The sequence below is a fragment of the Erythranthe guttata genome, chromosome 4, assembly GCF_056151865.1.
Source record: "Erythranthe guttata isolate IM_541 chromosome 4, IM_541, whole genome shotgun sequence".
In the NCBI taxonomy this organism is placed as follows: Eukaryota; Viridiplantae; Streptophyta; class Magnoliopsida; order Lamiales; family Phrymaceae; genus Erythranthe; species Erythranthe guttata.
In genome coordinates, this window is record NC_142536.1 from 6387869 (window position 1) to 6403259 (window position 15391).

Consider the following 15391-nt stretch of genomic DNA (forward strand, 5'->3'; position numbering starts at 1 on the left):
GTCGCTCAGTAATTTCCTCCTGACTGTATTTAGTTTAATTTCCTCTTGATCTATTAGATACCCCTTTGAATCTAGGTACTCTGAATCTTAACACTGAGCTTATCCATTCAATATAATATGCAGCAGTCTGCAGGAACATTCATATCAATTTCACACACACACACACACACACACATATATATATATATATATATATATATATATATATATAGAGAGAGAGAGAGAGAGAGAGAGAGAGAGAGAGAGAGAGAGAGAGATGTCGTCATCACTGATACCATTGAATCCAATTGTGAATTCCGACAGACCAAGGAGGCAACTAGGGGCCAAATGAGCATATTCTTATATTTGAGTATTTGTTTTTCTCTGTCTTTGGTTCACACACACACACACACCGGATTTGATTTTCAATGTCAATTCTCATAAATCAAGACTTCTTTCTCTAAAAAATATTTTGTTAACAGAAATTAAGAAAGCAAGAAAGCAAATAATGGTAAATTAAAACTCAGCAACATGACAGTTCTTGGCAGTAAAGAGAAATCGGAATCGGAAGTTTTTCATCGGTTTCTGAGAAATGAGAAAGACAACGGGGCCCCTCTTTAACTGTTACAAAACTGGTTGCAGGTCATTTTTCCAGCCAAACATGTAGCAGGGTGCAAAATGCCAAACAAATTGTAATTGGAGGGTGCAAACTGCTATTGTTTCAATTTAAGGGTGTAAAGTGCCAAATGCATGTAATTCAAGGGTGCAAACTGCCAATTACCCTTTTTTTTTATTTTCTTCTTTAATTAGTTGGCTGAATTTAAGGAATTGGGATATTGAGGTGGAAAAAAATTGCTATTATTTTGGCATTATTTAAGGAAAGCAAGAAACGTGCAATTATTGGGTAGGAGATTGTATAATTTTAAAAGGGTAGTATTGGAATTAATATTTATAGGGGGTTATCACAAATAAAGATTTACGGGTTGGACATATCAATCATTTATTATTCATTCAAGGGGTTTATTGCTAAAAGCCCATTTGATAAATAACATCATCATTTACCACATTTCAATCATTGAGGGCATAAATCATCTTTTTTATATTATATATATATAACACAATCTTTGAAACATACAAAGTTTATTTTGCGTCAAAAAACAAACGTTACCAATGCCTAATTTACACACTAGAGATGCAGAACTCACAATGTGTCTACCACAACAACAGACCAAAAATTACAACAAAAAAAAGGACATAAAATTAAACCCAACTTTTCTCGATTACTGTTTTCCCGACATGCGTTGTTCGTTACTTTTCTCTTAGTCCTTAATTTTCTCTGCATTTGAATTTTAATTTATTTTTCACATCAAGATAAATAACTTTTAAATATCACAGAGAATTGTACCTTGACTTTGATAGCAACAAGAAAATTGTGACATTTGCATAAGCTTTGCATCTTCGAGTAGTTTAACTAGTTCGCGGTTTCCCCCTACACGAGCTTCGTCTACCGGAGTTCTTCCCCATCTACGAGGGACAAATACGTAAATTCTTGAATATAACAATACACACACTTATATATATATATATATATATTAAGTATATATGATTGAAATTCCATTTTCTAATTTTTTTAATGATTGAATACCTGTCTGTTGAAAAGACACTGGCCCCTGTTTCGACAAGTAGAACACACTCTGCATAAAGGCCTTGTGATGCAGCTAAATGCAGAGGTGTTCGAAGATCGTAATTCTTGGAGTTCGGATTAATGCCGTTGGCCAAAAGCCTCGTCAGAAAATCGAACTCCTTTCTTGCAACTGCCTCGCAGAGAAGATTTCCAGTGTTCTCGACCGTTGATAATGTGGCCCCCGCTTCTACCAATGCAGATGAAACACGATCGTGGCCGTTCTTTATTGCTTCAAACAAGGCCGTCTTTCCGGAATCATCTAGAAGAACAGCGTAAACACTTAGAAGCAAGCAACTATTGCATTTAGCACCCATGTGTTATACAAAATTGCTAAAAACTCCCCGTGTTATAAATATGTGATGCAATTTTTTTTTTATAGCAAATTACCCCCTAATTCACTGTTTAGGGGTTGTGTGCTAAAAAAAATATATGCATCTATCAGGTTGTTGTTATCGTTGTTAATATTATGGTGAATTACGGTCACTTTAAGGTAATGTTAAATTACGAAAAAATCCCTCATTTTTAGGTAATTACAATACTCCGTCAACTATGAATCTTCTTACACGTCCCAACAGAATCTTCTAGATTCCGTGGAATGTTCTTTAGTTTGTACTCGTTTTTTGCAAAAATGCAGTTTCTTAAGCATTACAATCTGATATATACAAGCCAAAAAATACATCTTATGATCATTTTGCTTCAAAATGTGGAACTCGAATGGAATAAAACGGGTACAAAATTGAGAATATTTAGAAGATTCCACTAAATTTGACACCGCAAAGACGGACGTGTAAGAAGATTCATAGTTGAGGGTGATTGTAATTACCCAAACAAAATGGGCATTTTCATAATTTAATCCTACCTCAGAGTGGCCGTAAATTACCCTAGTATTTATAATACGGGTATTTTTTAGCAATTCCATATAATACATGCGTACTAACTACTAAATGCAAGAAACTCGATAAATTTTACCTCTAAGATTGATGTCCACCTTTCTTTCGATCAGGAACCGAACGATATCTTCGTGGCCATTTGATGCAGCACGATGCTGAGAGGAAATAAACGACGTCCCATATTAGTCGAAAATAAGGATATAATTCATTTTGATATTCGGATATTTGCTACACTCGATGAAATATACACTAGGCATTTAAATAATACCAGAGGCGATTGTCCGTTATAATCCGTCTTATTCGGATCAGCTCCCGCTTCGACTAAACGTCTTAGTGCACGCAAATCTCCGTCATTAGCAGCAAAATTCAGCCTCGTAGCTGATTCCATTTCGCGTTTCTCGATCCGCACGACCATAGCAGATTCCGATATTTTATTCCTAAGACTATCATCTCTTCCCTGAATATACATAACAAGAAATCGACACTTCAAATTTTATATTCTTAACTTTTCACAAGTTAAGGAAGCACAAAGACGAAAAGCCGATCAACCTCAAGCAAATTAACGATTACGGTACGTCCGTCAGAAAAGTACGTCTCGATAACTTCTGTAAGAGCTTGCTTGTCTATACGTAATAGCTTCGATAGTTCGGTAGCTTGGACCGTACGAGGTTCCGGGATGTCACATAGAACAGACACATCGCCGATCGAACTGTAAATTTGTATACTAGGAACGTGTCCTAACCCAGTCTCCTCGTGATTTCTTACTCCATCCTAAGAAGTCGAAAATTATTCAGAAGTTTCATATGATTATTAAATTTAAAAAAAAAAAGAAAAAAAAAGAACATACCAGTTTACCATCATAAAGAAAATAAAGATGATCACTATTACTCCCTTCTTCGACAATCACTTCCCCGGGAAGAAAATACTCTTCGTGTACGTTGATCGCCTAAATATAATCGGAGCGAATAAAACTAGCTATTTTCGTTACATACGATAAACGAGACTATATAATAAATGTTGAATAAATGTATATATCTTACTACTTTCTTGATGAACTCATCCGAGCAACCTTTGAAAAGAGGAACTTCTCGAACATAAGGTTCGTATAATTTGTTTGATATCTGCATTACGACATCATTAAGAAAAAAACACCAATCTAGTAAAATAAACTATTTTTGTAATAAATTTATTTATATATTCTCGAAAACCTTGGCTCGTAAAGCAAGTGGAAGATCGCGAAGAGCAGCTGCGTCGGTGTAACTGCTCTCATACTGCAATCGGACGTGCCCTTTGATCTCTTGGCTAATGTTCTTTCCCAGCTTGTTTTTGTTCATGTATTTGATGAGTTCTCCCATTTTATCCCTAAATTTTTCGGTTTTCGATCCTTTGACGATCAAAGCTGTCATGTTTCCGAGTAGATAAGCACCAAGAATCATGTCGAACGAAACGTAAATCATCACGAATATCATTTCCCTCGTATTTACAGCATGGATTTCACCATAACCTGCACCATACATTTTCCCTTGTATCATGTTACATATATATAATTCCTTATATAACCTTAAAGTTTTCCAAAAAAAACAAAATCGAGTGTTTGAAAGTAGCTAGCGGGCCTAAGCGTGGAAATCAGAACTGAAACTCCGAATTTAGCTGATTCCGATCCGAATATTTTCGATTATGGAAGAGTATATATCTTTCATTTCTAATACTCAAAGTTCCAATTTCCGATTTTCTTTTTTCTATGAACGAGACTAGAATACATACTGATCCGATTTTAATTTCCAAAATTTCGATTGTTTTCTGGAAATTACGCTTACAAAATTCGGAATTTCTGAATGCACTCATTCTGATCCAAAATTTTCCGGTTTTGGAACAAGATTTTTTAATTCCAATTTCCAAAATTTTCAGATTTCCACCCCTAGTAGTGGCAGAGGCAGCATAGGACCCGAGGGGTAACGGCCCTACAATTTAGATTTGTGGGTCCCACTAGAATTACTTCTAGTATATACTTAACAATCGTGAATTCGAAAAAAAGAAAGGAATATTTAGTTTTCACGGACGAGATGAAAATGAGCTTACCAACGGTTGCCATTGTAACAACTGCAAAGTACAATGCGGTTATATAACGCGTCCAAAGATCGATGTGTCTGAAATTCTCGTAACTATAATCGCCTAACTGCAAACTTCCGATCCAAGTATTGCCTTCCTCCGACGGAGGCAGAGTAGTCGCCAGATAGTAAAATACGCAAGCTGCAGTGTGAGTACAGTACAATTCAACCACGAAAAGCTTTATAATTCTCGTAAACAAGTAGTTGATACGTATGTCTTTTTCCAGCTTCTCGAAGAATTCCGTAACCCTAAGCGCCCGGCTTAGCCTAATCCATAGCATATACCTCACCGGTTCCTTTCTTCCACAAGCCTGATCAAGTTTATACAGTAAGGCCTCGTTTGGTTGCCAAGATAAAATTAAATAATCTAATGAAATGTAATTATATTATTGGACCTTCGATGGTCTAATAAAAAAACACGCCTAGAAGGCAAGATAAGCCATGATAATATAATATTTGCGGGTCGACCCAACAAGTTATAGCGAATACCAAACATCAAACAAATTAAAGTCCTATTATTTCGTTAAGGGTTACGGCCACCCCTGAGTTATGGTCAAATTACAAGAATTCCCCTCCTGTTTGGGTAATTACACCCACCCTCCTCAACTATGTATTATCTTACGAAAATATCCCTCCGGAGGTAAATTTAGGGATGTTAAATCGGTAAAACCGAACCGAAATTTCGGTACGCCAACATTTCATACTGTTTACCGAACTGGATATAAGATTTGGTTCGGTTAATAACCGAATTACCCAAACAAGAGGATTTTTTTTCGTAATTTGGCCATATACCTCAGGGGTGGCCGTAATTTGCACTTTAGTTGATCATGGCTAATCCCTTCTTAGTATAATAAGAAGGAATTTTTACCTTGTATATGGCATCCCATGGCAAACAGCCGAGAAGATCGACCGGAAATCGAGACTTCAGGTACCTACATTAATACGATCGAGTTTTTTCAAGAAAGTGAAACTCCAGAACATACGTAAATAAAAAAGAATCTCGAACGGTAATTAAATGGGCTGACCGAATGGCGATGCGGGTGCGGTCGTCGACCATGCAGTGAGAGTGGGGGTCTCTAAACCCGACGAAGAATGAGAGAATAATGTCGATGAGGAAAGTGAATTGACCGACGATATCGAGAAGGAAAAGATTCTCCGGCAGGCCTCGGAAGAAGGCGAATTCGAGTGGGGTGAAGAATGAAGAGTACACTGCCCATATCAGAATGAAGTGTGTCCATGCAATGTACCACCTGCATTTTGTTTACTTATATATATGTTAAATATATACTTATACATGAAAATTGTTAATGTTTATGACTTTATGTATATCTATATCTATATTATATTATATGCAGTTTATATAAATACAATAATTACTTTCTAAAATTTATTAGATATATAAACGTATTTTTGAACACTTTGGGAAAATTTTCGGAAATTTCCTTAACATATTCCAAAACTTATAAATATGAAGATTAATGAAAATTCGGAAGCTTTCGAAATTCAGAGTGGATTTCTAAATTCCGAAACTTTTGGAATCGAAATTAGAAGTCATTTTTCTACTTCCGGAAAAGAAAAAAGATGACAAAAGTATCGAAAATGAGAATTTCGATATTTTTCGCCGATTTTCACCCCTACCTTACACCAAAGTGATTCATATATTACTATATGTCCAAATAATTTAATTGTGAAGAAGCATGAAAAGCTTTAATTTTCCAAGTAAGTTTAGTGATTTCTTGCAAGCTTACCTTGGATCCCAAACTAAAACAAAAATCTTGCACATACAACATATATATATATATATATATATATATATATATATATGTGTGTGTGTGTGTGTGTGTGTGTGTGTGTCATGTATATGTATAACACCACCTATATACATCCTATAGTGCCACAAACATGAAACTTCATATTGAGAGAGAGAGAGAGAGAGAGAGAGAGAGAGAGAGAGAGAGAGAGAGAGAGAGAGAGAGAGAGAGAGAGAGAGAGAGAGAGAGAGAGTACACAACACATACCTAGAGTTTTGAGGATGAATGATGAATCCATGGGAATGGTCTCTCCTACTTTGAGCAAGAGTATTGGTATAAGTGCTAATGGAATCTTCTTGTCTATTAGAATAGTAATTACGCAGTAACTTGAACCGAAACATATATTTCCAAGACGAAGAAGACGATGATGGGGATGTCGAATCTCGCAGATCCTCAACTTGAAAATCTTGATCATCATCATCCACTCCTGCAGATTCATTACTATCTCTTTTATTATTTTTATGCAGCATCTTAATTATTCTTCTCCAATATAATACATGTCAACTGATAATTATTGTGTGAAAACCACAGCTTGCTTTGTGTTCATCATAGTACAATTTTTGTCTTATTTATAACAACACTTTACTACTGACATATATATGTTATTAATTAGTACTACTCTTTTATGCATGAAGAATGTGTGTGGTTCCACTGGTGTACTGAGGTTGGGTGGGTTAGGTGTAAATGTAATTGGAGGTGTGCTTTTATTATTACTTTTTTTTTCCTTTTCTTTAATAATAATTATGATTAAATCGGGAAATTAGATGCTATAACTGGTTATTTATATTTGGTGCCCATACGCTCATGTTATGTGTACTTAATGGGTAGTCATTTAATCAAAATCTATGTTTCAAATTTGCCCGATGTAAATAACTAAGTTTATCATCTAACCCCCAATTAAAATGCCTAAAGTTTGATCTAATTATAGAAAGTCCCATATTATTTAAGGAATTATAGTTATATTCTCAAATTGGTGGCTCGTCGAAAATCCTAATGGAATTTAAGAAATTTAAAATTAGTGAAATCCTTCTCGTTCTGAAATTGCATTGAGATAGGTCCATCATTTGGAAATAGTTAGTGGCCGGTAATCCTCTTCTTATGTTTTTTTTTTCGCGAAATTCTGGAGTAAACTGGACGTAAATCGACTATGATGTTTGTGTAGTTGATTAAAATATAAACATATATTAGACCTACAAACAATAACTCGACTATAAAAGAAATTAAACATAGTTGATTTATTAATCGACTATATATAGTCAATTACATAAACTATCACATAACAATACCAAAATCGATGACAAAAAAATGGAGTGTATCAAACGGAAGAGAAAAGCTCTGCCACGCGAGACGTTGGTCGGGAACGTAGAGGAGGAAGTTGCCGGTTTATGAAGTCCAGGAAGTGGTGCCTCGATAGTGCTGAAAAACAATTGAATTTTACTTTATTTAGACAGTGCTGAAAATTTATTCTATAATTTTCTGTTTAAGCATCTGAATTGATGCCAAGGCTTTTTATATTTTCAATCGACATAACACCACTTTGAATTTGGCATCTAACTATTATATTATTATTGTTTCATAAGCTACGGTGAAAATCAAACCAATTATTCGATAGTATACTTTGTTTTGAGCTTGAATTGACCACATATTTCATTTGATAAGTTCAGAAATTCGATTAGAAAGAGAAAATGATCAAATATGTATAAGAAAACAAGATAATCGAGCTTAATTGATTCGTGTTCGACTCCATTAAAATTAGAGTGAACTCTACTCAACTCTTTATCGGACCAAAATTTTAAAGTTCAATACATATTCAAACAAATTTAAATAATCATATTTGCGTTCGGTTCGAATCGATTCGTTCGCGCACCCGTATTCGTAAATACGGCATGTGACGATCAACTTTTCTGGCATAGTAGTATGGGTTGTCGATCACGTGTATACATTATCAAGGTTTCAACTTTTAATTTTTTTTTCTTGAATATAAATTTCCTTTTTGTTTTCTTTTTCAACTTTGACTTTTGAAAATGTTGCAATTATTTGGTGATAATCCCACCGCCCTTGTGCTAAACAATGGGATGAATGTTATTTTTGGGTTGAAGTTAGGAATATTATATATAGAGAGAGAGAGGTGTCATATATTTGGAAGACTAAGATTACTTTAAAAGAAAATCTATCGCATATATCACGTATAGCGGTATAAGGGTGTAAAATGAGGTGAGCGGGGTCGTGAGCTTGATAAGGTAGCTCGACAAAACGTCTGTGCTCACGAGCTCAAGCTTTCCGACGAGCTTGAGCTCGCGAGAATTTCTATATTCTATTTGATCTTTTACTTTTATTAAAAAAAATATATATATAATAATAAATGGACATAATAATAAATATATATATAAAATTAAAGAAATTATTAATTTTTATTTAATTTGGCTAAACTTATTTTAAACAACTCATGACCTTCTACATCTGGTAAACTGTTTTAAGAGTTGATAAATTATTAGATCTTATTTTATAAATACATTTTTAGGCATTTTAGCTTTAGGTATAGAATTTATAAGTTATTTTTAGATTTTATTAGTTTCTTAAGTGTTTGAGTCAATACCTTTAAAAGGTAATTTAAATTGATTTAACTAAATTGGTTAAGAGATCTATAACAATAATATTCCATCTCTTGGACTTGAGCATATAGAAGATTGAAATTAAGGGTGTCGAGCCAAATTCTCTTAAATTTTTCGAGCATATCATACCATATTTGAATGAGTACATTACTAAAAGTATTGACAAGATTCAGTATATCTTAAAAAAAAATAAACTTTAAAAAGTTTGTTCGGAGTCCTTGCTAAATGGGATGGTGTTGCTCGTACTTTGAACTTTCGCCAACGCTCAATTTAAACAACTGAACATTTCTAAACGAGCTCATCAAAACGTGCAAAAGCCCCCACATTGGGGCATTATCCATATAAACGTAGATGCTAGCTTACCTCCGGGAGCTGATTACTTGGCCTATTATATTTATTTTCATTTTTCTCTTTTTTCTTTATTAAAAGTCATGGCAATCGCCTTGCTCGTGATTTAGCTTCTTTGACTGTTTTCGATTGTTTGGACTTTGGAAGGTCATCCTTCCCTCTTCTAATATAAATAAACTTCATAATGTTTATTATTTACACATCTCTTTGTCAACACATTCTAGATTTTGAAGTTACACACATTGGTGAATTTATATATATATATATATATATATATATATATATATATATATATATATATATATATATATATATATATATATATTGAGCTTAGTTGACATAGGCCTACTAATCTTCACTATAAAGTAACTACCATTTGTCATTTCACGTTCCCAAAATACTCATGTAAGTTTTATTTAATAGGTCTACATGACCATTGTTATAACAAAATATCATGTAATTAACTAACAAATGCAAGTCAACTAATCAGAGTTACAATAGATAATTGCTTCGCCGGAAAATCCTGCTAGTTGAAACTCTACTCGCCACTCTTGTCGGGAAAAAATCAAACAACTAAATCAAATAAACTAATTGGAGCTTCGACCACTCGAAAACTAAATCAAGTCAACTAATTGGAGCTCCGATGACTCGCCGACGCTGACAGCTGGTGGAAAAAGACCGTTAGTTGCACATAAAACTTTATCAACTAAATCAAGTACTCAACTAATATAAAGTAAGCTGATCGGAGCTCCAAGGGCATGCTACGTTGTCGCTGGTGTTGACAGTTGGTAGCTTAATCCTAAACTCTAACCCTAAATTTTGGGCTAAAAAGAGTAAAATAATATATAATACAAATTATATGGGTCTATGTAAAATGAAACCAGAAATAATGGATTTTTTCTAAAATGAGAAAAGAAATGAGTGGCCTAAGTCTATATATTACAAATTAGTGAGGGATTATCCAATAAATCAAAAGAAATTAGAAAGAATAGTTTGGAATTTCGAGTCCCATCTAATTTCTAGGGAAGAGTGTGGGAATCGGAGTTAATCGTAATCATCTTTTCCACGTAAGCATCAAATCATTTACTAATATTATATTAATAAATAAACCCCCTTTTCTAAGCTCACATTATTAAGAAACTGAACTCCGATTCCAAAATATTCATTTGCCAGCAAAAAACTCCAAAAACCTCACTAAGAAAAAAAACAGCTCGATCATGGCATCTCTAGGGTTCGCTCGCCAGATCAGCAATTCGTCGCCGGATTTTCAAGTGGCGCCGCCGCGCCGGAGTCGGAGCTGCTGCCCCGGTAGAAACCGAGTCGATTTCAGGGTGTTCGCTCAGTCCGATGCGGAGCCTGATCTCAGCGTGGTGGTCAATGGGTTGAAAATGCCCAACCCGTTTGTGATCGGGTCGGGTCCTCCGGGTACCAACTACACCGTCATGAAACGGGCCTTTGATGAAGGTTGGGGTGCCGTCATCGCCAAAACGGTATATATATATATATACCCTTTTTTCCTGAACAATTTCATCAGCTGTAGAATTACTTTTTATATTTACTTGTTCAACTTTGTTTCATAACGGATCATAGATTCATAAGCTTATTGATATGGATTGTGTTTTTAATTCAGTGATTTCGACGTTTTTGTATCGAATAATTTTCATAATTCAGCACTTTAATCGGCTCTAGAATTTGATCGAATGTTTGAATGAAGTAACATATGTGAGCAATTATAGTCAGTAATTCGGACCAAATTAAGATTGCGAGAGTCCGATTATGTCAGAATTGTTTTTTGTAAATGCATATGGATGGGTATTACAATTCTGGGAAGTTCGCAATAGTAAATATCTTTAATCCTTGTCGTATTTCGATGTGAAGTATGTCGAAGTTGATAGATTCGTTTTGAGCTGTAGGTTAATTAACTTAATTTTCCTCTATGAAATGACTAAGTTAGCAACTCTTGTATAATTTTACCAAGCCTAAGCATTCATTAATGTTTGTTATACAGAAAAATGGTAACTTCGGCTGATTAATTTGCTATCCTTAATACCTTATATTTTAAATATCCCTGTTAAGATGTTAAGCAGTGCGTGTATCATGGTATGTAATGTAAAATTTAACAATTACATACATAATAGGGGGAGAATCTAATGAAGTATAACTCTTAAGCATTTGAACGAATAAACTAGTGAATTGCGACTAAATTAGTAGTTTGTGGCTATTTCTTTACTTGCCAACGTTACAAAGATTACAGTGAGCGAACGGTCATCTGATAAATTTATATTTTAATTGAAAAAAAAAAAAGGAAACTTGAGGGTAGACTTACAGTGGAGTTTTCGTGATTATGAAAGAGGGAGTGGATTTGGAAGAGTTAGTAATCTACTCCGTTTTTCTTTTCTTTTCTTTTTTATTTTATTTTATTTTATTTTATTATTATATTTTTTTTATATGCAATTTCACTAGTAATTTTTCATCGAAACATGATTTTTTTAATCGTTCGATTAAAAAATAGGTGTCGCTGGATGCTGCAAAAGTTGTAAATGTTACGCCTCGGTATGCCAAGTTACGAGCCGGAGCAAACGGCTCGGCAAAAGGACAGATTATAGGGTGGCAGAACATTGAACTCATTAGTGACAGGCCTTTAGAGACAATGCTAAAAGAATTCAAACGTCTGAAAGAAGAATATCCCAACAGGATTCTTATTGCTTCGATTATGGAAGAGCCCGTCAAAGAAGATTGGGAGGAACTCATCGACCGATGCGAACAAGTTGGAGTTGTAAGCAAAAAACAGTAGTAAAATTAGTTTTCTTACTTTAGTGCATGAATTTTTATTCAAATCTTGATTCTTGTACAGGATGCTTTCGAGATTAATTTTTCGTGCCCACATGGTATGCCGGAGCGTAAAATGGGAGCTGCGGTTGGTCAAGATTGTGCTTTGTTGGAGGAAGTTTGTGGGTGGATAAATGCAAAAGCAACTATTCCCGTTTGGGCTAAGATGACACCGAATATCACCGATATTACCCAGGTTTTTATATTTGTCAATCTGATATTATCGTTTTGTATTCTTGGATGAGAGAAAATTATATAGGAATTGTGCGAAATACTTGCAATTGGTGTTGTCGGTTATTGTTGAATTTGTTGCAATACATACATATATAAACACACTCACACACACACACACACACACATGTGTATGTGTATATATGCATATTTAGTTTTTTCCTCAGAAGTTCCGACTTTGGCTAAATATTAATGTTTTGTTTTGCGGGTATATATAGCCTGCTAGAGTTTCTCTGCAAAGTGGATGTGAAGGGGTTGCTGCAATAAATACAATCATGAGCGTCATGGGAATTAATCTCGATACATTGCGACCGGAGCCTTGTGTGGAGGGGTATGCGTTTTTGTTTTTGTTCTTAAAGATGCTATTTTGCACGAGAAAAAAAATAAAAAAAATTCCGACTTTGTGCATCTGTAATGTGTCTTTATCTGTAAAATTAGATACTCAACGCCTGGTGGATATTCGTCAAAGGCTGTTCATCCTATTGCGCTTGCGAAAGTGATGAGCATTGCAAAGATGATGAAAACTGAATTTGCCGACAAAGAATATTCCCTTTCTGCTATTGGAGGTGTCGAGACAGGTGGTGATGCAGCCGAGTTCATACTTCTTGGAGCTAATACTGTTCAGGTTTGCACTCCACTATAATTAACTCTCTCTCTCTCTGAAATTCTTGAAAGAAAATCGAAGAAAATTGAAACGAAAACAGAACTCCGAAATATAATATGACATTGAAAAACTTTATGCTAAATCCGAAAAAAGGCTTTTATCATCAATTTCATTATATTCGATTTCTGTCATTTTTTATTTATCTAACAAGAGCTCTGATTATAGGTCTGCACTGGTGTTATGATGCATGGGTATGGTCTCGTAAAAACTCTTTGCTCCGAGCTTCAAGATTTCATGAAAAAGCACAATTTTTCATCCATCGAAGATTTCAGAGGGTATTATTATTATTATTATTATTATTCAATTAATCCCTTCGTTGTTAAATTAATGAATCCCATTTCTTATTCCATTTTTTCACGAGCAGGGCTTCGCTCGAGTATTTCACCACACATACTGATTTAGTGAGAATGCAACAAGAAGCAATCCGTGAAAGAAAGGCGATCAAGAAAGGATTACAATCTGATAAAGACTGGACCGGAGATGGTTTTGTGAAGGAAACCGAAAGCATGGTTTCGAACTAAAATGCGTAAATACCGTTCAATCCCTCTTCGTCGTACCTTTTTTTTTTTTTTTTTAATTAAATGAGAATAAATGGTTTATGTTAAAACCACAACTCCCTAGGATTATTTTTTTCTTTTGCTATTAATGGAGAAGTGAAAATGTATCTACTTATGTGATTGGTAGACAGTGACAATCAATAACTGTTGAATTTTCTTGTTGAATTTTCTTTTGCCTGTGTGTATTTGTACAGATGATACAGTCAATAATTGTTGTTTTTGTTCTTATTTATTTTTCACTTCTTTTTTTTGGATTCTTGTCTCAGTAATAAATTCTGTGTGATGTTTTTTTTGGGAAATTAAAGTATTTTAACAAAAATGGCAATTAAGGTGAATAACACAGTGTTTTTTTTAAGGGTGAACTGTTGATCCCACAGACACCCACATGGGTGTGTGTGATTGTCGGTGTGAGGAGGATCATATAATATATAGTAAATTACAAATCGCCCCCTGAGGTGAGGTCTATTTACGAAAATTTCCCTCATGTTTTCATCACTATATCCACCTCTGTAATTTAGGGTGTAAATGAGCTGAGACAGCTCGTGAGCTCGGTAAGCCGGCTTGAACAAGAACTCAATTTTTTTGAGCACGAGTTCGTGAGCTCGAGCTTTCTGAAGAGTCGTGGCTGAGCTCATTCTTAGTTGTTCTTGAGCTCGCGAGTTTTATATGAAATTCTAATTAATATAAAATTAAATAATAAGTTCATATAAATAATAAAAAAAATAGGTTTTTTTTTTGTACTTTTTAAAAATAATAGTTTTTTTTTTTCTTTTCACAAAGTGGCTCATGCTCGAGCAAAAAAAATAGTAATCGAAGAGCAAGAGCTCGTTAAAATGGATTCGAGCTTGAGCTCGCCGAAACAACCAAGCTCGGCTCGAGCTCGCCTCTTTTACACCCTTACATGCCATTTATAGATTTCTTCCAGTAGCAACATTTTACAGGGGGTGGGATGAATATAAGAAATTTACAAACTGCAGAGGACTGAATGTAATTTCTAAAAAATAAAGGAGTTCTTCCGTAAATAAATTCTACTTTAGGGAGATGGTTGTAATTTACTCAAAAATTATGATATACACCAAAATATATAATTGTCCAAATTGCAGAGAGAGGCCTCATGATTATGATAGTTTTGGATTATTAGATATATTATTCTCATCCATCCCATCTTTCCAAGATTTTGTATATGTACACTTTTTCTATTGCTTATCTGGCTGATATATGCATATATAGATGATTGGATTGAGTAAACACAATGACTAAAATAGGAAATATGATGTAAGAAAGTAATTTACATGTTAAGTAGGGGCAATTTGCTAAATATCAATCGGCAGATTCGGCACTAATTCTCTTTCAAATCAGGTGGGTTTTGGTAATTTGCTAAAAGTTCTTCGTTCTTCATCTCGCCTTCATTTCTTCAAATCCATTTAATACCGCTTCACTCCGTCAGATCCGTCCAACCACGTTTCACTCCATCAAATCTGCTCCATCTTTGCTCTCTGCCGCTGCCATCGGCAGAGCTCTAAAGACGGGCACACGCACAAGATCACACACCTACATACACGCATACGCAACCATGCATTTGCACACACATACGATTCTGGTTACTTCCCTTCCCTTTCGCTGTAACCTAAGAATTATGACAACCAAAAATTAAAAATATGAAGAATTGTTTGGGGAT

General features: G+C 34.7%; 2 protein-coding genes across 2 annotated transcripts; one reads left to right on the top strand and one right to left on the bottom strand.

Annotated features, from left to right (window-relative positions):
• Positions 1 to 1165: 1165 nt before the first annotated feature.
• On the bottom strand, positions 1166 to 7154 carry LOC105972387 (potassium channel SKOR). Its single transcript, XM_088816722.1, has 13 exons — positions 6680 to 7154; positions 5687 to 5911; positions 5530 to 5593; positions 4633 to 4972; positions 3762 to 4057; positions 3594 to 3674; positions 3401 to 3499; positions 3103 to 3324; positions 2822 to 3010; positions 2633 to 2708; positions 1625 to 1922; positions 1385 to 1503; positions 1166 to 1315 (listed from the first exon to the last, which is right to left on the bottom strand). Exons 1-13 carry the CDS (start codon positions 6940 to 6942, stop codon positions 1299 to 1301), a joined length of 2289 nt encoding a protein of 762 aa, XP_088672848.1. The 5' UTR covers positions 6943 to 7154; the 3' UTR covers positions 1166 to 1298.
• A 3256-nt stretch (positions 7155 to 10410) lies between these two features.
• On the top strand, positions 10411 to 13941 carry PYD1 (pyrimidine 1). Its single transcript, XM_012997349.2, has 7 exons — positions 10411 to 10922; positions 11945 to 12208; positions 12287 to 12457; positions 12711 to 12823; positions 12931 to 13117; positions 13322 to 13431; positions 13521 to 13941. Exons 1-7 carry the CDS (start codon positions 10650 to 10652, stop codon positions 13675 to 13677), a joined length of 1275 nt encoding a protein of 424 aa, XP_012852803.2. The 5' UTR covers positions 10411 to 10649; the 3' UTR covers positions 13678 to 13941.
• Positions 13942 to 15391: the final 1450 nt, after the last annotated feature.

What these genes read in the sequence shown, in the direction of transcription:
- LOC105972387 (XM_088816722.1), bottom strand. Translation starts at nt 6,942, where the DNA reads ATGCTGCATAAAAATAATAAAAGAGATAGTAATGAATCTGCAGGAGTG. An exon ending in TTCTTTATGATGGTAAACTG is followed by an intron (nt 3,325 to 3,400) that starts GTATGTTCTTTT and finishes TCGACTTCTTAG; the next exon opens with GATGGAGTAAGAAATCACGA. An exon ending in AGTGTCTTTTCAACAGACAG is followed by an intron (nt 1,504 to 1,624) that starts GTATTCAATCAT and finishes TGTCCCTCGTAG; the next exon opens with ATGGGGAAGAACTCCGGTAG.
- PYD1 (XM_012997349.2), top strand. Translation starts at nt 10,650, where the DNA reads ATGGCATCTCTAGGGTTCGCTCGCCAGATCAGCAATTCGTCGCCGGAT. An exon ending in ATATCACCGATATTACCCAG is followed by an intron (nt 12,458 to 12,710) that starts GTTTTTATATTT and finishes GGGTATATATAG; the next exon opens with CCTGCTAGAGTTTCTCTGCA. An exon ending in TTGGAGCTAATACTGTTCAG is followed by an intron (nt 13,118 to 13,321) that starts GTTTGCACTCCA and finishes CTCTGATTATAG; the next exon opens with GTCTGCACTGGTGTTATGAT.